Source organism: Phoca vitulina, unplaced genomic scaffold (genome assembly GCF_004348235.1).
Source record: "Phoca vitulina isolate PV1807 unplaced genomic scaffold, GSC_HSeal_1.0 scaffold56, whole genome shotgun sequence".
Lineage (NCBI taxonomy): Eukaryota > Metazoa > Chordata > Mammalia > Carnivora > Phocidae > Phoca > Phoca vitulina.
Window position 1 is genome coordinate 5,589,029 of NW_022589759.1, and position 21,920 is coordinate 5,610,948.

Genomic DNA, 21,920 nt, shown 5'->3' on the forward strand with positions numbered 1-21,920 from the left:
TGTTATGTTAGTCACCATACAGTACATCATTAGTTTTTGATGTAGTGTTCCACAATTCATTGTTTGCGTATAACACCCAGTGCTCCATGCAATACGTGCCCTCCTTAATACCCATCACCAGGCTAACCCATCCCCCCACTCCCCTCCCCTCCAGAACCCTCAGTTTGTTTCTGAGTCCATAGTCTCTCTTGGTTTGTCTCCCCCTCCGATTTCCCCCCTTCATTTTTCCCTTCCTACTATCTTCTTCTTCTTTTTTTTTTTTAACATACAATGTATTATTTGTTTCAGGGGTACAGGTCTGTGAATCATCAGTCTTACACAATTCACAGCGCTCACCATAGCACATACCCTCCCCAATGTCCATCACCCAGCCACCCATCACCCCCACCCCCTACCACTCCAACAACCCTCAGTTTGTTTCCTGAGATTAAGAGTCTCTTGGGGCGCCTGGATGGCTTAGTCGTTAAGCGTCTGCCTTCGGCTTAGGTCATGATCCCAGGGTTCTGGGATCGAGCCCCGCATTGGGCTCCCTGCTCAGCAGGAGGCCTGCTTCTCCCTCTCCCACCCCCTCTGCTTGTGTTCCCTTTCTCGCTGTGTCTCTCTCTGTCAAATAAATAAATAAATCTTTTAAAAAAAAAAAAGTCTCTTATTGTTTGTCTCCCTCTCTGGTTTCATCTTGTTTCATTTTTCCCTCCCTTCCCCTATGATCCTCTGTCTTGTTTCTCAAATTCCTCATATCACTGAGGTCAGATGATACTTGTCTTTCTCTGATTTACTTATTTCACTTAGCATAATACCCTGTAGTTCCATCCATATCGTTGCAAATAGCAAGATTTTTTTTTTTTGACTGCTAGCAAGCCGATTATAACATTTCCTCATTATGAAATCACCTACAAACACCTAGATCATCAAATGTTCTTTGAGTCAGACTTACCTTATTGGTTTGCACTTTAATTGGTGAGTTCGGATCTGTATTCACTTTATATTTCTATAGGAGTCATGTTTTTAACTTACTGAAAATTATATTTCGACAATTATTTGTTATTTATTTATTTATTTATTACAAAAGTATCAGCATTGAAACAAAAACTGATCTTTTCACTATAGAAAGTCTAAAAAGCACTGTCTTAAACTCTCTCCGAGTTCCCCTTGCTGAAACTCTTGGTGCTCCTTTACTCCTGTCCTTTTTGAGGCCTCCTCATTCAGGTCTTTGGATGAACCTGTGAGTTCCACAATTTCTTCCCATTAAATCTTTTTCTTTAAAATTTTGAGTTGGTTATTGTTTATCAGAACTGATAAAGTCACTGAATTATAATTGTAGCTGACAAAGTGCTTCATAACAGAGAACAATTTAACCTCTCCTTAGGTACACAAAGAGGCTATGCCCATCACAAAAATGTGCCTGATCAAAAATGTACATGATGAGAACAAAAAGTTTGAATTGGCCTACCCCAAAAGCAAAGCAGGAGACTCTGGACATTAAAAAAAAAAAAAAAAAAAAAAAATTACGTACATCTTTATCTTAGGCCTTACCTACTCTCGAATGGCCTTGACCTTGCTCCAAAATAAATAAAACACCTGGAAGCTTGATCCGAGCTGCCACACACCGGGCCCCAGGCCTTTCCCTTGGGGCTGTTGTTCTTCCATCCCTCTTGAGTATGGCAACGGCCTGGTTCTAGCCCTCCCTTCTGTGCCCCTCTTGACACGGGGAATGACCACTGGGCCACATCCCCGTTGGCATCCACCTGACAATCCCAGTTGCCCCCTACCTCAGTCCCCCCTATTCTTAGTCTTGTCCCCTTCCTCAGTGCCTAGAACGTGATGCTGAATCCCTCTCCCAGCCTGGTTTATCCCCACTCACCCTCACTTTCTGTTTTTAATCCGGCAAACTTTCTTCCACTGAAAAATGCAGAGCTAACCATATTCCTTGGAGGTTTTGACTCATATTTTGAACTGTTTTTCAAGCACTAATTATTTCTTTCATGTTATTCAGAATCAATGTTCCTTATTTGGAAATTCTCCCACCCCTGTGGATTTAATGTATACATATGAAAATTAAAACCACTTTTAGCTAAAAATAGATCCTCTGGGAGGGCTCCGGAATCAGCTGACATGCACAGTTAGGAGGAACCTGGATGGCTGACAACTGTTTTGGCTTCAAATGGGAATGAAACAGCCTGGTGCAGCGGTTGGCCACTTTTCAGGGGTGGCCTGCCAAGACATCATTTACTAAGTTGCTCACAAGCAGGAGCGGGTCGTGGGGGGTAGCTAGAACCTGGGGTCGGAGCCACTACCACACTCGGCTGCCCCAGAAGCAGCTGACATGTGAAGAGGCCAGCTCAATGTTTTAGCTGAACTGAGGTCTGCAACTTTTCAAGGCACTCTTGTCCTACGGAGTGCAGTCTGCAATTCTGAACTCCAAGAGGCTCAGCATACCAACAGCGTAACTCATTTGGCACGAAACCCAACCTGGACTGATGTGATGGTCCTTATTTATGCTACTTAGGGTAAATACCCATCTGTTTTACTGCAAAAATATCTGTTTTATTACACAGGGCTGCCCCATACACCCCGGTGGAGTTGTGTAATGTACAGCATATGCATGGTATTAGCTCCCTAACTTGCCGAACATGCCTGATCTAAGGCTGGGAAGAATCCCTTCTCAAATGCTTTTCAGGGAACATCCTTTTAACATTTCGCCCAAAGAGACCAAAACATGAGTGTGGTGTGTGTGTGTGTGTGTGTGGTTGGGGGGGTGGGTGGGATGGCACATACCCCTAGAACATGGAAGTGCCTACCAGGGAGACCTGGAGGCAGGAGGAAGAACCCGTGTTTCATTTCAGAGGAGGCAGGCTTTGCTCTGGGCCACCTTTGGGAGACATCAGCGCTGCCCGTTCCAACAGCATCATTCCACAAATATTCCCCTCCCTGGCCTTATTCTTTCAAACGATAAAATATACCAACCTTTATCTAGAGTTTGCATGTAGCTGGTAGTGTCCTAACAGTTTTGCCTGTGGTATCTCAATGAACCCACAAAAACATCACCACCATTTTACAGATAAGGAAACTGAGGAGCTAGAGGTTGACTGGAAATGTCACCATTGTAAGTGATGGAAGCAAGCAGTCCAACCCAGGCACCCACACCATTGGCCCTGTGAGGCCCTCAGGGACACCCCAATCTGTTCGTAATAAAAAGAAGAGGAGTGATTCTGTGGGAGGAAACTGGATATAGCTTTTCATATGGAGAGAACTCATAGGGTCAGGAGATCAGAGTGTGTTTTTCACCATTGGCCCTTCTTCTGAGATGTCGGATCCTTTAATCAACCTTCATGCTCTCATCTGTAAAATGGGATTTATAATCCTATCTTACAGAGCAGTTGATTTGATTAAATGGATAAAATGGTAGCCCCTTCCCTAGATCAGAGAATCTCAAATGGAAAAACCCGTTCTCATCTTAGGGCTCCTGCATTATGTGGCCCCTTGGCCTAAATGTTCACCAACCCAATCGTCACAGGGTGGACCCCGGCTTGTAATGCAGTCCTCAGTGTCTCAGAGAAAACTTCTTGGTGGCCCATTCTATAGCAGACATCCAGAAATCTCTGTCATATGACTTTGTCTTATTTCCTTCCTTTCATCATATTTTCATGTCTTCTTTTCCTGCGTTCTTAGGTGTTTATTCCTATCGTGTCTGTTTTTCTCTCCACAAGAATGAAAGTTCCAACATAGGAGGCAATTTTTTTTTACTCTGGTTCGGTTGTAACCTGTGCACTTAGCGCAAGGTCTGGTGTAAGATAGGTGACCATTCTGTGTTTCTTAAATAATTAAGTAAACGGATAGTTGGGAATCCACGTATGTCATTTCCTTTCCTATAACCTATTTCTGTCTCCAGAAGGAGAATGCAAATTTGGTCAAATACCAAAAAATGCTTGGGGAGGGGCACCTGGGTGGCTCAGTCATTAAGTGTCTGCCTTCGGCTCAGGTCAGGATCCCAGGGTCCTGGGATCGAGCCCCACATCGGGCTCCCTGCTCAGCTGGGAGCCTGCTTCTCCCTCTCCCACTGCCCCCACTTGTGTTCCCTCTCTAGCTGTCTCTCTCTCTCTGTGTCAAATAAATAAATAAATAAATAAATCTTTAAAAAAAATGCTTGGGGATATTTTGACTGGCAAATATTTGTACCTCTTGCCCTTTTGCTTTCAAGCCAACAAAAATTTCATGAAAATTAAGATGAAAGGGACAGACAGAGGGCACCACAATAATGAGAATGGGTATAGATTTGGTATGTTACAGGATAATAAGATCTTCTGCTTTCTCAAACTATTTAAAGCCATGCTTCATCTTTCTTACTTTCTGTTTTGATGCCTTACTCATTAAGCAGCCCAATTCATGTGGTTCTAATATCTTAAATTGGGAGATGCTCCTGTAACATCCGTATGTTCCTGTATTCTTCCTCTCTTGAAGAAAAACAGAAATAAAAGAGATTTATACCAGTTACAGAACTGCGTGAGCGAAGATACACTCAACAGGTTGAAGAGTGAGGCCATCTGGCATCACTTTGAATTTGACAGTCTTAATTAGGCAATCTGCTCACCAGCATAACCAGTGAGAAACCCGGGCATGATGGCTGTCCTCATCCCCTGCCACCTAAGATACATTTCCATTTGCGTGTGTGCTGGGTTCGAAAGACCCGTATGCACGGAGCACAGCCTGCAGTCAGAGGATGCTGGTATGGAAAGGGGCCTTAGCAGCAGGGCAGGACACCTGTATGGTGGACTTCTATGTCTGCCAGCCCGGCATCACTCCTTTCCTTCAAGGAACAGCATCTCCACTTCCCCAGGCCTGGCCAACAGAAATACCACATTTTCTTGGACACTGTGATTGGTTCGGGGCTAGGCCCAAGAGCCAAACCTGACCAAAGGTGTTAGCCATGAGAGGTTTGCCGGAGCACTTGGAAAAGAGATGCTCTGGGTTGTGAATTTGGAAGAATAAAAGTCTGGGGCTGCTGGTGACCCTCCTGGAGGGAAGCCCTCTGAGAGTGGGGGATACCAACACTCCAGAAAGCAGAACTGAGGACTGAAGGGTGATCCTGATGACATCATCAGAGCCTCTAGACCCTGGTGTTCCTGAAGCCAGTTCAAGCCTCAAAAACTTCAATCATGTGAGCTGATAATTTTATATGTTTTTGCTAATGCCAGGTGGAGTTGGGTTACTTTGGATCACAACCCAAACAGCTCTGGTAAGAATGAGACTAATATACCCTTATTATACAAATGGGGAAACAGAGGTCCAGAGAGTAAAGGGGTCATACAAGTCAGTGAGCTGAGAGACTCCAATGATTATGCATCTCTTTTAGAAAACTTCTAGATGTCTTCCCTAGTCTAGACCCTTGGATTTCTCTGGGGCTCTGCTCCCACCCTTATTTCATATATAGGTGCCCCTCAATCATGCTGTCACCTCTCCTGCCACCTCTCCTCTGATTTACCTCTAACCATCCCCATCTCAGAACTTCTCACATGGCTCCATGCCCGCCCCAGCCCTCCCCACTCTTCCCTCTCATTCGTCTATTCTGAACTTCTAGAAAGCTAGCCACACAGTCTAATCACATGGCCCCCCTTTCACACATTACCTGCATTAACTATTCAAAACATTGAAAATAGATTTCAAAGTCTTAATTGATGGCAGCCAGCCCATACCCTTCCATCTCTCAGCATTGTTCTCTGCTTCCTTGACCACCAGGAACAGCTACTATCAGTAACAGCAGTGGTTTGATAGAAACAGCACCTGCGGTTGGTCTTTTGTGACATATCATTCGATCCACTCACCAGTCTCAGGAGCAATGGCAACTTCATGGAGTGAATTTAAATGTCTATAAGGGGCAGGCAGAATGAATGAGGAAGCCAACCGGATGACAGGAAGACAGTAGAGATTGGAGGGCCACAGGGAAGGCCCCAGCTACAATTACTGATGCGCTAACTTCTGGCAGCTAACATTCTAGTGCTTTCTATAGACCAGCCACTATTCAGAACCCTTTACATAGATTAACATTTAATTCTCAGAGCAACCTATTGAGGTTACTGCCATTATCATATTCATTTTATAAATGAGGGAACTGAGAACTAAGGCCCAGTGAAGTTTTTGTGTTCCTCTAACTTTCTGAAATTACTTAGCCGATAACGGGCAAACCTTGGATTTGAACCCAGGCAGCCGGCCTCTGGGGTCTGTATTCTGGAGGTTTAATCTTCCAAAAGTTACGAATTTTTAAAAGTGAAATTCTCAATGTTGTCAATAAATTCTTTTCATTAAACCTTTTTCATTAAACACTTCCACACTGAGCAGCCAGACAGGACATATCTGTGGGGCAAATTTAGCCCAAAGGCTGACAGTGTGATTTCTCTGGTCTATTTATTTCTTCCATTCTGCTGATAAAACTTATGCCACAGGGGCCCCATCTACATTCCTCACCTTCTCAGGCCCTCTTACTCCACTACTTGATATGTTTCCCACTCTTTGAAGCACAACATAGCACCCAAGTCCAATGGAAGGATCTCTAAGCACTTCATCCTATCCCTCTCCAATATGTGTTTGTGTTCTTTTTATTCTGTAGTTATTTACCACATCACCTTACATTTATGAAATAAGGTAGTTAATATGCATTTTTGAGGATTAGAATAATATTAATTGACTGGATTATTAGACTGTTACAAATATGATGGTGGGGTGGAAGGGCAAACCTGTAAAAGTATTACATTTCTACAGGACTCTAAATATAGGAAAAAGCCTCATTGATGTAAATAGGAGTCCACATTCTGACCCAAAATATAATCACCTTCATAATGTGGAGTGAATCAAGTGACATCAGAGTAATATTCCTTGGCATATCATAACAGCTTAAGTAAATATACCACTTGAAACTCTAACCATATTGAGATCTATGCAGACTGCAGTACAGGTGATGTTAAATCATTTCATTAATCATTTAATCAATCTCCCAACTTGAGGGCAAATACAAGTTAGTAGTGCAAAGTACAATCAGAAAATGGAAAATAATCATTTTTTTAAAATCACTAAAACTAAAAACAAAAATAAAAGAACTTGGGAAGTGTTCAAGGATAGAAAATATAGACAGACAAAAGCCCAAGTGAGCTTAAACTCAGGAAACAGGCATTTCTCCACTTCCAGTTGGAAAGTTCATCCATTTATTACCATCCAAATGAAATCTTTTCAGCAGGGTCAAAAGGGCCTTTGTTTTGACATTTAATTCACTGGCGATGTATTTCCTACGTTAGGATGCAAAACACCTCTCACACTGCTTTTTCATTAATTGCCTTCATTTTTCAAGTTCCCTGTTTGCTTTATAGTCAATTAAAAACACCCTCAAAAGCCATGGCTCATGTATGTTAAGTACAAATATGATTAATGCAACACCATGCACTCCATGGATGATCGGACCACTAGTCAAGGTCATTGTCAAGGTGGCGTGACCAACCAGTGTCCTGGTGAAAGAAACCCATGGGGAAGGTGGAAAGCCAGGAGTGCAGGTCATGGACAATCTTTCACTAACTGGATCTATTCGAAATAAGGAAAAAGAGGTACTTTTTCTGTATTTTTTTAATATTACAGAGGAAGAATGAAACTTGGTTGTGAACAGAAAAAATATAATGCAGTAGAACTTCTCTATCTTCTCTATCTCATCCAGGTTGATGAAAATAGATAGGAAAATGAAGTGGCACATTTCCTTGATGTGTCACCATTGACATCAACAAAAACAATCCACTAGACTAAAGAACTCTAGATAAGAGCCAAGGGACTGGAATCCTGGGCTCAAATCTTGATGCTGCCAAATATGAGTGATACGACCTTGGGTAAATTGCTTTGACTAGCCCAGCTTTAGTGTCCTCATCTGTAAAATGGGCATATGAGATTATTTTATCCCCTAAGGCCTGTTATGAGGTTCAAGGGGGCCCTCCACACTTAGAGAGTGCACAGTAAATGCCAGCTATGAAGGCCATGGATGTCACACTGATCAACACTCGTGGTGCATTTTACAAATCCCAACATCTGTTCCCAAGGTATGCAAACTTTTTACATTTTCCAGAAATGCTCTCTCTCTTCTTGCTGTCAGCATGGGCATACAGACCATCATAAGGAAATCTCTTAAGACTTATCCCTGCCTCTCTAGAAAACAAACATACTGAAACTTGAGAAGAGTATCAGAAAAGTCAATAGGAGAAAAAGTAATATCAGCCTAATGCATTTGACATGCGATTTCCCACTAAAATGAAGTAAATAAGGACATTTGGCACATTATCTTACAAAAGAAAATTTACTCAAATTAAAGAACTGCCTTCTCTGCTGTAATTAGTCCTTATTCCTGTTTCACTTGTTTTTTAGTGCCAAATGATCTTTTATTTTTATTTTTCCCAAATGACCTTCTAAAAGAAAATTCTAGCCAAAGTAAATGGTAGTATTCTCCCTCTATCTCATCTATTTGCTTTTTTTTTTTTTTTTTTAATGTCCAGGCTTAGAAAAATGTTTAAAAATACAATCTCATCAATCCAAGATAAAAAAAAAAAAATCTACTGGTCCATGAAGTTCAAATCCTAAAATCACTCATTTCTGCAGATTTTTAATGTCCATGATTTATCTTCTATCAGTCCCAGATTAGATGGCCATTGTAGGGACACTGAACCTACCTAAGGTCAAGGATAACAGTAGTAACAATCAGAAATAAACTTTTATTCTGTTAGGTCACTGGGGTTGTTTGATACCAAGCCTATTCTAACTAGTGCAAGTGCGTTATTAAAAGTGTAATTATATAGGTTGTACAAGTCAGGAAAAGACAGATGTTGGTGAGGATGTGGAAAAGGGGAACCCTCTTACACTGTTGGTGAGAATGCAAGCTGGTGCAGCCACTCTGGAAAATAGTATGGCGGTTCCACAAGAAGTTGAAAGTAGAACTACCCTATGACCCAGCAACTGTACTACTAAGGGTTTCCCCCCAAAATACAAATGTAGTGATCTGAAGGGGAATCTTCACCCCAATGTTTATAGCACCAATGTCCACAATAGCCAAACTATGGAAAGAGCCCAGATGTCCATCAACAGATGAATGGATAAAGAAGATGTGGTATATATAGACAATGGAATATTACTCAGCCATCAAAAAGAATGAAATCTTGCCATTTGCAACAACGTGGATGGAACTAGAGGGTATTACGCTAAGCAAAATAAGTCAATCAGAGAAGGACAATTATCATATGATCTCACTCGTATGTGGAATTTAAGAAACAAAACAGAGGATCATAGGAGAAGGGAGGAAAAAATAAAACAAGATGAAATCAGAGAGGGAGACAAACCATAAGAGACTCTTAATCATAGGAAACAAACTGAGGGTTTCTGGAGGGGAGAGGGGTGGTGGGATGGGGTAACTGGGTGATGGACATTAAGGAGGGCACATGATAAAATGAGCACTGGGTATTATATAAGACTGATGAATCGCTGAATTCTACTTCTGAAACTAATAATACACTATATGTTAATTGAATTTAAATTAAAAAATAAAAGTGTAATTATACAGGTTGTATTTTAGGTGAACTCAGGCACAGCAATTTCTCTCTGAGTGTCTGTGTCTGTGTGTGTGTGTGTGTGGTGGGGGGGCATCTATGAAGAGTAATCCAGGAAGGATAAACAGTAACAGGTAGAAAAGTTCTGGTCTAATGGTGCCTAGATGGCCAATGGGGTGTCCTTTCTGGACTCTGGAAGTTGCAGATATCTCCCATTAATATAAGCTAGAGGGTCAAGAGTATGGATCCCCTCAGCTAACTCGATTATAGATCTCTCCATGAGGCTAGGAAGATGTGCTTGAGCTGATATGGCCAGGGCAGAATAGTCTGTTCTGTAATTTTGCAAAACACAAGATAGTCAGTGGCTTATCACCTGGTCCTTTTCCATCTCAGCTGGATGGCTGGTCAGTTTTCCAAGGGTGCTTATTCTTCTGAAGCCCAGGTGTCAGCTGGGAGGGTGTAACCAACATCACTATTCAAATCTCATGGGGCCAGGATGATAGGTACCAGAATCACATGATTTTCATGTTACAGAAGAAGCAACAATACTAATCCATTAAGAGAATTCTGGGTGTTGGAGGCCTCTAGGGATCCCCAACCACAAACCCCTCAAAGATTCTGCCCTGAGTCCAAAGGCCTTGAATGGATGTCTCCTGAGTTTCTGCCTTCCAAGCTGTCTTCCCCTTTCTTCTTGCACTTCTCATAAAAAAAAATGGGAATAAGCACATATTCCCAGCTCATTTTTCAAGACTGAGATGAAGGCAGGAAACTTTTGTCCAAGTTATCATGAGTTGGGGGCTTTGCATCACACTGTGAAAGATACAATGAAAGAGCTCCCCTGGTTACATTAGAAGAATAGTGGGATACCATGTTTTGATCCTAGAAGCTTGTTGAAAAATGGCCTTTTAAAGACGAAAGCAAGTCTACTTAGTGGAAAGGAGAGTAGAATAAAGAGTTATTTGGATGTGAAAAAAATAAAAGGCTTTAGAACAACTGAAGGAAAGATGTATTGGAGTGAACAGTGAATAAAATATTAGGGAAAGAAAAGGAGTGGAGGTGACCATTAGTAAAAGTTAAAGTAGAAAAAGATAAGTCATTGAGAATTGAGGAGAAAGATGAAAAAGGATAAAAGGAAATATTACTATCTGAACAAAGAGAGCAGGAAGCCATGGACAGAATAAACATTTTCTATAGCCTGCTAAAAGCTGAACCCAAAATTGGTTGAATATAAGTCTGGGGTATGAGCAGATATACTGTGTCTGTCAGGCAAAGAGATAACACTTTCAGACAACCTTATAGAATTGCGAAAAGTGTAGACATCCACTGATCAATTATGCTATGTTTACACCTTCCACAAGACAAAACTTTATAGTGATTGGAAACCAAAGATCTTAAATATTGCAAAGATAAAGCAAAACTGGAAAGTACAAATGCCATAAGTGGAGTCCAAGAGATGTTACTAGCCTGGTGTCTTTTAACCTCTTTTATTACCTAAAACATCAGCTTGTATGTATATGTCGCTAAAATAATTCTAACCATTTCCCACATCTTGGCATGCAACCTCAAGTATCTAAGTATTTTCAAACTTTCTGGTTCTGTTTAACTCTTCTCCATTTTCATCCAGACATTAGCCTTGTGTCAATATGGCCTTCATTCTGAGAGCACCCACCACTCAGTGGTTTCTTGGTTAATCATATTTTCAGAGATAGAAGGGTCTTATGTTCATGAACAGACATTTCTGCAAAGAAGACATCCAAATGGCCAACACACACATGAAAAAGTGCTCAACATCACTCGGCATCAGGGAAATACAAATCAAAACCTCAATGAGATACCACCTCACACCAGTCAGAATGGCTAAAATTAACAAGTCAGGAAACGACAGTTGTTGGTGAGGATGAGGAGAAAGGAGAACCCTCCTACACTGTTGGTGGGAATGCAAGCTGGTGCAGCCACTCTGGAAAACAGTATGGAGGTTCCTCAAAAAGTTGAAAATAGAGCTACCCTATGACCCAGCAACTGCACTACTGGGTATTTACCCCAAAGATACAAATGTAGTGATCCGAAGGGGCATGCACCCCAATGTTTATAGCAGCAATGTCCACAATAGCCAAACTATGGAAAGAGCCTAGATGTCCATCAACAGATGAATGGATAAAGAAGATGTGGTATATATATACAATGGAATATTATGCAGCCATCAAAAAAAAAACCCCAAAATCTTGCCATCTGCAATGACGTGGATGGAACTAGAGGGTATTATGCTAAATGAAATAAGTCAATCAGAGAAAGACAATTATCATATGATCTCACTGATATGAGGATTTTGAGAAACAAGATAGAGGATCATAGGGGAAGGGAGGGAAAAATGAAACAAGACGAAACCAGAGACGGAGACAAACCATAAGAGACTCTTAATCTCAGAAACTGAGGGTTGCTGGAGGGGAGGGGGGTGGGTGGGATGGGGTGTCTGGGTGATGGACATTGGGGAGGGTATGTGCTATGGTGAGCGCCGTGAATTGTGTAAGACTGATGAATCACAGACCTGTACCCCTGAAACAAATAATACATTATATGTTAGTAAAAAAAAGTAAAAGAAAAAAATAATAAAAGAAAAAGAAAAAAAAAGAAGGGTCTTATGTTGAACCCTAGGAAAATGCATGAAAGAAATGGAGAAAGAAAGGGGAAGAAGGAGAGGGAGGGAGAGAGTAGGGGGAATGTTCGTTGCCTGGGGGGAAGGTTCATCAATACTCAATACTCCTGGCTTTTCCTTTCCTCTGGAATAGAGCAATACATTGCTATTTCTTCTGGAAATCCAGATTTTCCCAAACAATATTCAATAGGCATTCTCAAGGCTATGGAAATTTTCTTCTGCATTTAGGCACAATTAACCTTATTTGCAGGGTCTAACTCATAACAACCCATGTTCGTTGCTTTGAGATGAACTCAAAAGCATCAGACCAGATGTACTCTTTGTATTTTTTACCCTAGTAATACATATGAACCTACAGTTTCACTGAGAGGGGGCTAGTCAGATTTTGCTGATCCAACAATTTACATACAAATTCATATTTAAATTTTAAATATCCTCAATTCCCATATCACTGCCTTTTTCTGAACGTGCTATCATTGATAATCAACCCAGTTCCATTTAGCATTTACTAGCTTACACAGAACCAACAACCATAACCCACTTAATTACTTAAGGGATTAAAAAAAAAAACACAGACACACACAAAACTGTGATATTGGAATATACAGTATGGTCTAGTTTAAATTAAAAAGATCCCCCAAAGTATGATTGTTTCCAGCTTCTCAGCGGTGAATTAAAAGCTGTTTGGTGTCGTGAAGATTACAGAAGCAATCACATTTATGGGCCTGCTTTGCATACCAACTCTATTAATTTCCATACTCAGTGTGGTTTCACATTTCTACCCATGTTAATATAGATGCTGTTTGGGATAATCGCTTGCAAAAAAAAAAGAAAGAAAGAAAAGAAAAGGGAGACACAGAGAGAGAGAAGGAGAAGAAGAGAAGAGATGAGACAAACAGATGAGGGGAGAGAAGAGCCAGAAAAAAAATGGTTCTCTTAAAGTTCCCTTTGAAAATATTGATTCTGATAAATAGAAGAATCGAAAGACATAAGGGTTCCTGATGGCCTGACCCAGGAGTCACACTCAGGGATCAAATTAACATGAAATCACACATTGGAATTCACTTATTGTGACAGTTCTGCACCTTGTCATTGCAGACTCTAATTGCCGAAATGATTCCATTGGTATAATTGGATCAAGATGTTCACGGACTTCACCTTGGGTAGCTCCCTTGATGCTCGGCATTGCATCTTTATTACTGTGTTCCTTTCAACTCTTCAAATGTGTTCCAGCCTCAAAGAACAATCCAATCAAGCAGGCTGGTTTTATTTTGGTTTTTTTGGTCTTATTTCCCTTTTCTTTAAACACACCAGCCATAGAGCAAGGAATGAAGGAACGTGGTTAGCGTGGAAGGCAAGCCTGAGACCGTAAGGGCAAATGCACAGTTATCTTCCCTAAAGGGACCTGGGAGCATCTGAACAAATTAAACCACTGTTTTCATATTCTGCATTCCCAAATGTTAAAGAATGGTGCTCAAGAGCTTACAATTAAATGGTTATTTGTCTACCATCAATTTTAGATTCTACTGTGCTAAAACTATGCTTGCTATGCATTTAGCAATGCACCCCATGCCCTCATAAAGATAAAACAATATGATATTGGCATTAAAAATAGGACGAGATTATAACCACAGATCTGAGGGGAGCATATTTTAATTGGAATTTGGGGGGATTTGAGTTTACTCCACAAAATAGCCAGTAGAGGTTTTGAATCTTTCTGAAGACCCTCTTACTAGCCGTCAGAAAAGGAGTTTTGAATTCCTATGACTAAAAATTCCCAGAAGCCAACATCCTGCTCTCACCATTATTTTCATCTAACACTATGCACAAGGAATCCCAGTAAAACAACAATCCTTGGGAAGGCATTGGTTTTGTTCTCAGGGAACTACCCAGGGGAAATGGATTTAATTTCCTTTGCACAGAGTAGCACTCACATTGGAGGCTGGTGGTCTCCTTTTCTGGGACCAGTGAGGAAATGCTCACCAATGATAAAATACTCAAAAGAGAAACACAACCACTTTATTCACCTCTCAGCCGACAAGGCTCTAATTGAAGAGCTTCCACCCTGGGTCAAGCAGTGACATAAGAAAAATGATCAGAAAACACTTAGCTCAGGGAATGCCACATCCTGAGACACATTCTTAGACACTGGTGAGTGTCTAAGAGACATATGAGAACAGGCCCAAAGAATCATCAAGTGATGTTGCTTACAGTTTAGAATCACCTGGTCCTCGATGAACTGAGCTGGCTGATTGATATGGAACACTTTCTGCTGAAATCCAGGCGCGCAGTCCAAATCTTCTGCAGATGTTAGCAGCAGCACCTGAGAAAAACCAAAGCCATCAATATTTTAACAGCGGCTTATGTGTTTGCCCTACTAACTTCTACCAAATCTGTGACTTTTAGAAATGAGCTGAGGTTTTAATTTCATTTCCCAAAGGAAGAGGTAAGTTGATACTTCTCCTGTGGCTGCCAACAATTCGCTTTGGCAATGAGATTTGGAAAACACGCAAATGGGAACAGCTGCTGTAGTTTCCATCAAGTTGCTGTTAAAGAAATAACTTTGTCAGATTTTTACACCTGCTAAGAATCTCACCATGGTTTCTATGTGTGAAATTACATTACAAAAACAGTCAATTTCATATGATGCCCGAGCTAAAACCAACTTCACTGTCATAGATGAAAAGGAGCAGTGCCATATATAATGAGGAGGAAAGCAGAATATTCCATTGGAAATTACTTCCCAAAGGAATTCAGAGCCCACTAGACCTTCACAATCCAATATGGTGGCCACGAGCCACACTCTGCTGCCAAGCACGTGAAATGTAGCTGGGCAGAACTTGTCAGTATAAAATATATGTTGGATTTTGAAGACTGAGTACCAAAAAGAAAAATAATGTAAAATACCTAATTTAATAATTTGTATATGGATTACATGTTGAAACAATAATATTTTACAGACTGGACTAAATAGATATGTTATTAAAGTCAATTTCACCACTTTGTTTTTACTTTTGTAAGTCTGGCTACTAGAAAAACCTAAACTTTACAATTGCTTCCAAAAGCTCAGCTTTGTCTTTGCAAATCCTTGGAGTGCTTCATCCTGGAGTCAAAAATCTAGGCTATATGTTTTGGAATATAAAAGTATGTGACACACCCTTGGACAAGGGGTAATTTAGTATGGTAAGAAATAGTCAGGGGTTTACTAGGCAAAGACTACAAGCCCTGTAAAGATAGGAGTTACCTCTTTTTCCCCAACTTTGGTACCAAGCACCTACTGCATATATGGACACAGAGAAGATGCTCCATAATACTTAAAATGTAACTGCTAACATTTTTCAGCCTTTACTACATGGCGAGCACTATGCTAAGTTTGTTATATGCATCATCTCCTTTAATCTCTACCACAGCCTATGATGTATTTAATATTTTATAGGATACATTTTACAGACAAGGGGCCTCACATCCTAGAGAAGCTAACACATTTGCCCAAGATCGTGCAGCTAGGATGGGTGGGGCCGGGATGTGAATCCAGGCTTAAGTGTCCTCTGATTTGGATCACTGTGAGAGCTCCTCCCATACCCCTTAGGCTTTCCATGTCATGGGGCAGGATTTTACATTTTTTTTGCCTGAGTTGTTTCTCTGAAACCTGGGGAAGGCTGTTTTAACAGAGCATGGTGCCAGCAGAGAGTGTTTGGAAATTCATATTCTCAGCAGCAGCCCTTGACCATAACTGATGAGAATCGGTGCACAAATACCCCAGCTCTCTCACCCCTCAGGAGAGACATCTCGCAGGCAAGGGTTCTGTCTCCCTTTTTCCATGTGGATTTCAACTCCAGGTGCCCACAGTGGCATCTGGCTTGATAACTCACCCTCCATTCACTGCCTTTCCTTCCCTGGCTCATTTTCTCATGTCTTGTTGGTATTTTCTGACACCACCCTCCAAATAAAACTACTTGCACTCAAATCCTTGACTGAGTGCCTGCTTCTTGGGAAACCAAATTTTGATACTAGGATGCAAACTCTTAAACACTGTTCACAAGCTGTTGAAGAAAACTCATTATTATCCCCAGCAGCAAATTCACAAGAGGGCACAAAAGGTTGGAAGCCAGGGAACCAGGGCTTCTCTCTAAATACCAGCCCACTGAAATGCAGTGAACCCCAAGGAATGAGAGCGAGAATTAATCTTTGGAGGTTCATGGTATGGCTGGACTGAGGAATATCAGAGAAATTGAAATGGGCAAGTCATCACCCTGACCGACATCATCTTTCAAAAATCAAAGGGGTTAGGATATTATAGTTCCCTCTCGGAGCAGTTCTGCTTGTGAAACTTTCCCTTGCCTCCAGAGCAGCCTCTGGTTAGATTGCTTCCAAGGCAATCATAATGCTGACATCCCAAGTGGCACACACACAGAATGCAGATTCAGGACTCAGAATAATTTGCACGCAATTTTGCAAGCAGAAAATCTGTAACTGGCCAACGCTAATTCAGTTAAACAGTAAATGGTCAGAGGTGGCCTCCAGGCACCCTGAGCCTACAATTATACCTTAACCTTCTAATCAGCTAATTCTGCCCTCAATCCCAGACCAGTAAACCAGTCAGCCCCTAGGACCTAAGGAGATGCCATTTCTCTAGCGATCCTGAGCATAAGAATCCAGAACTGGTTGAGAGGTTGGTTGAGTGGAGCCCCTGTTCTTGTCTCTCTGCAGCTCCGTCTCTGTCCTGATTTCTTGGCAGGCTCTATTCAGGAATCCTCAGGAGTCATAAAGGACAAATAAACGTTTTCCAACAGCTGACCATCAGGGAGGATGGGAGTGATGAGAGGACTCCCAGAGGCTCAGATTTTATTTGTAAATTGTTGGGTCCCTCTACCCACCAAACTTATAAGAAAAAAGCATGCAGCACTCTCCTGGGCAACTTGTGACTTAGCCAAGGAAGAACTAGTCTGTCCTCCCTGCATTCATTCATTCACTTATTCCCCCAAACTTATTAATCTCCTGGGATTCAGCAAGCACTTTGCTAGGTGCTGTTCTGGAGCTTATATAGAAGCATAATAAGCCAGTAATTAGAAGCACAAACTCCAGAGGTTCAAATCTTGGCTCTGTCCTTTACTGACTGATAGCAATGGAAATATGGAGAATAAGATGTGCATTGAGAGGAGATATATGGATTCAGTGGATGGTGCATCTAAAACAACTACAATAGGGGCGCCTGGGTGGCTCAGTCAGTTAAGCATCTAACCCTCCCTGCTAGCTCACTCCAGTGCTCCCTCTCTTTCTCAAAAAAATTAAAAATTTAAAGAAGCAAACAACTAGAATAGTGTCGCACAGGATAAGTGGTCAGCAAGTGTCAACTGTTAATGTGGACTAGAAAAGGTGACAGGCATTAACAAATCATAGTTCAATTAATTAACTAGAATTTTAACTTGAGAGGAAATTGTGTCTTTGAGAGCATGTAAAAGCCAGGGACAGGGAGTTTAACTTCATCTAGGGGGATCAGGGAAAGCAAACCCACAGAAGGGACATTTCTGCTTTGATCTCAAAGATGGTTCAGAATTAGCTGGATAAATGGAAAGGAACATAGACTTGTCTTTTTTGCCAACACACTTTTTGCTTTCACGTAAGTTCCTTTGTGTCTGTCTGGGTTTCATGTAACAGATCTCTGAAATTAGAAAATTGCATTTAAAAAATAATCCAGACTAATTTAGGGCTTCCCAAAAGCTGAACGTCTGACTGGGCAGTAGTGGTAGAATATATTACTTACTGCTATCGCCCCTTGAATTTTTAGCAGAATTTAAGTAGTATCTGTGCATGAACTTGTCATGGATACCCACTCTCCAATTTCAATCATACTGAGTTTGGTGGAAGAATATGAAGAAGCCTCCCTCATTGGTTTAAAAGCGAGTATTTGGACATTACTCCAAAACTAGGTTAAGCCCCTTCTCCAAAATCATCAGATGTCACTCTTAGAAATATGCCACCTGGACATACTTTTCTCCAAACCCTCTTTAGCATTTCCAGAATATATGCTACGAACAACATTCTGAATTTATCTTTAATGCCTTAGAAATAATGGCTTTCCTATATGGTTTTTTTGTTCATTTATGCATTAGCTTGCACCTCATAAACAACAACCAATACACCTTTGAAAGCTCAGCAGTGATCAAATTTTATGATCACCGAAGGATTTCTATTATTTGAAAATTACAGTCAGCCTGCTTAGGAAAGCAGATTCATGTTCAGACAAACTATAAGCACAGGACAGAGCCACACTGGTTCTGTATGAATCCCAGTTTATCAGCTGCCATTTACCAGCTGCAACCTTGGGCAAGTAACCTTCTGTGTCTCAGTTTCCTCAGATGGAAATTGGAACAATAATAGTATCTTAAAGTTACTATGAGGATTAAATGAGTTAATTTTTGTAAAGAGCCTTATGTCATACCGGGCACATAGTAGTTGCTCAATAAATGTTTGCTATTATTCTTATCATTGTTTCTATATATTATGTTTAAACCAATATACGTGATTCACTGATATTATATTCCCCAGGGTAGACATTGACAAATAGCATCAAAATATTACTTTTTTTGCTACTATAAAACTGGTCAGTGTATAGACTATGCTCAGAAATATTCAAAGGGAAACAGCAGGGGCCTGAGTCAGGTAGAAGGTCGGGGGGGGGGGGGTTGCATCTTGGGGTCAGGTGCACAAAGGAAAACATCAGTGCCTGTTGTGAGCTGAGTTGTGCTGCTTTTGCAGGACACCAAGCATCCTTTAAAACAGTAGCTCAGAGCTCCATCCTCTACGTAAAAGCCACTGCCCTAAACATACACACCGATAGCAAAGCCTTACATCACACTTTTTATACCTGCTTCTTTTTTTTAGCTTCCATTTCTTTATTGCTGTTCCGAGCTTTCTTTTTTAAAAAGAAAGGGTTTATGTTTATCCTGACAGGTAGTGATTCATGAACATAGCCAACTTCGGAATTTGCTTCCAGAAAAATGTTTTTTCTGTCCCAGACTGCAGGTTGCCAACTGGCAGCATATGGGATGGATGTGGCCAGCAGATTTGGTTAGTTTAGCCATAGCAGTCTATCATAAGAGTTAAATTATCATATTATCAAGAGTGTACCTCTCTTGGCTGTCCTTGTCTGCACCATTCCCTGTATTATTGCTTCTGTTCACTTGACTCAGTTACACGCTTGTCTGGCCCCCGAGGCATCTGAATTTGCAATCCCTACTCTAGACTTTGGAAATAGGCTTTTCAAGGGAAGAACTCTCCTTGTTATGAGTTTCTAATTACTTGTCATAATAGTATCCATAATTGCATGGTCCTGGCTCTGTTGCAGCGACTTTGGCCATGTGACTAAGCTCTGGCCAAGAGAGGGAGAGTAAAAGGATTTTCACCACTTCTCGACCTGGCCCCTGAAATGTCGTCTCTTCCGCATCTTTGAAAACAGAAGGGAAGGACTTCTAAGATGGCGGATCCATCCAATAGAAAGAGCCCAGAAATCAGTCCCTGCTCAGAAGACAAGTACTTAGGAGAACTACCTAACAAGGAAACTGCACATGCAGTGTGCAAACCTTTAAGATCTGGGGTTGTGTGTGTGAGCCAGCAGCTCACCTGGCTGACTATATGCTAAATGTAGAAGGGACAAGGACACAGAGGGGCTTCTATACCATGGCATCACAAATACGTCCCAGAGGTCAGAGAGAAATATCAGGACTGAAGAAAAGCTTAACACAACTGTATTCGAAGTAGCCGTAGCTAAAAAAAAAGAGAAACTTCCTGCCACAAATAATTATCTCAGCGGGCAGCAAACAACCTCAGATCTCATCCTCTTTTAAGCCAGCTCCAAAATGGTATTTTCCAAGTGAACTCACTAGTGTCTCCTGGCCCCTCGTTGTTTTCCTCTCATTGACTCACTGCTTTTTGCTATTAGCGTGGATGGACAGTTACTTTATCCTTGCCACAAAACACCTCTGGTTTACTCTTGTCAAAGTCGGCCTACTGGAATCAGTTTGGAGGAGCTTAGATTGGCGGGGAAGAAAGGCTACCAGCTCTGACTTGCAGGATATAAAAATGTTACAGCAATGAATTTTGATTGATTCTTTATCCTGCCAGAGTCCTCGAAGGGTTTATAAAGGCACCCTGCCTACAGGGAAAGCGTGGAAAAAAGAGGTACTTTAAAGACATGCATGGGCACACCCACGTACACACACAAACATACGTGCACACATGCATGGGCACATGGGGATACCCTCATGAGAGCGTCAGCTCATGTCATCCACACTACCCTCGAATCTGACCTCCTGACCATCTTCCTAGGGTTTTATAGCCCCAGAAACATGGAACACCTGCCATTTTCTTGGCCACTAATGTAACTGACACTTAGAAATAATTTTGTGATTCTTGGGAAGAAAAAGAGAGCGAATACTTCCAGTTTGGTGAGTTCTTCATACGCAGTTTGAGTTGTTGAGTGTTGTTGCCTTCACACACAGTTTTGGACCAACATCCTAGACCTTATTGCCAACTGAATGCTACTCAGTATCTTCTCCTCAAATTGTTAAAAGGGAAGCCACAGAATTATGGTCCCCCAAGGATGTCCTCAGCCCAATCCCCAGAACCTGTGAATATGTTAGATTAAATGGTAATGGGGAATTAAAGTTGAAAATCAACTGACTTTAAAAGAGAATGATTATACTGGATTATCTAGATATAATCACAAGGAGCCTTGAAAATGGAAGAGAGAGAGCTGAAGAGCTCGAGAAAGAGAAGTGACAGAGCCAGGCCGCAGTGATGTGGTGTGAGAAAGCCTCGACCTGCTATTGCCAGCTTTGGAGGTGGAGGAAGGGACCACCAGCCAAGAAGCGCAAGAGGCCTCCAGAAGCTGGAGAAGGCAAAAACACAGATTTCCCCCTAAACATCCAGAAGAAATGCAGCTCTGCTAACACCTTGATTTTAGCCCAGTGAGGCCCATTTTGGACTGCTGATCTTCAAAACTATATGATAATCCATGTGTGTTGTTTTAGTTCATTTTGGTTAATTTAATTTTTTAAATTTAGTTAATTTCAGTTAATGCTAAGCACGTGGTAATTTGTTACAGCAGTTGGAGGAAACTCATACAGTTCACCATGGTGTTGGCCCCACAGTAGACCCTCAGAAAATATTGGTTCCCTTTACTTGGTTTTTCAAGATATAAATATAATCCGGGCAAACCAACAGGGAGGGAGGAGGAGAGGAAGGAAGGAAGAAGGAGGAGTGGGGGGAAATGGAGGGAGAGAAGAAGAGAAGCAAGATGAAAACAGGCTCATGGCTTTGGAACCCTGGACAAGACTGTCAGACGGTCATGATGTAGAATTTGCTGTCTGAGTGCTCCATTCCTAAGCACGAACAGGCATAGTTTCTTCTCTTTTGTCTTAGCAACTGTCCTTTCAAGTGGTGGGGCATTTTGATCTGCTGTCATAACAGAGTAGTTGAGTTCATTTTTTTCATTAATTCCCTTAGTCAAAGTTTAAAATTTCTATTATCTGCCAGGCCTTTGGATAGATACTGGAGATGGAGAAATGAACAAAGCCCTTGATAAACTTATTATCTAGAAGGAAAGGCAGACACAGGGGCAAATAATATATTACATTACATTATATTATATTATATTTTCTATATATTGGGAATTAAGAAGTAGCTCAAAACAAAGAATCTTGAAC

The 21,920-nt window shown here is 41.3% G+C and overlaps 1 protein-coding gene across 1 annotated transcript in view; it reads right to left on the bottom strand.

The window, feature by feature from the left end:
• CDH13 (cadherin 13) overlaps window positions 1-21,920 on the bottom strand; it is a 993,622-nt gene that overhangs the window by 760,252 nt on the left and 211,450 nt on the right. Inside the window, exon 2 of the mRNA XM_032389728.1 lies at window positions 14,425-14,536. Coding sequence (XP_032245619.1) covers window positions 14,425-14,536 — 112 coding nt within the window. The remainder of the gene's footprint in view (window positions 1-14,424; window positions 14,537-21,920) is intronic.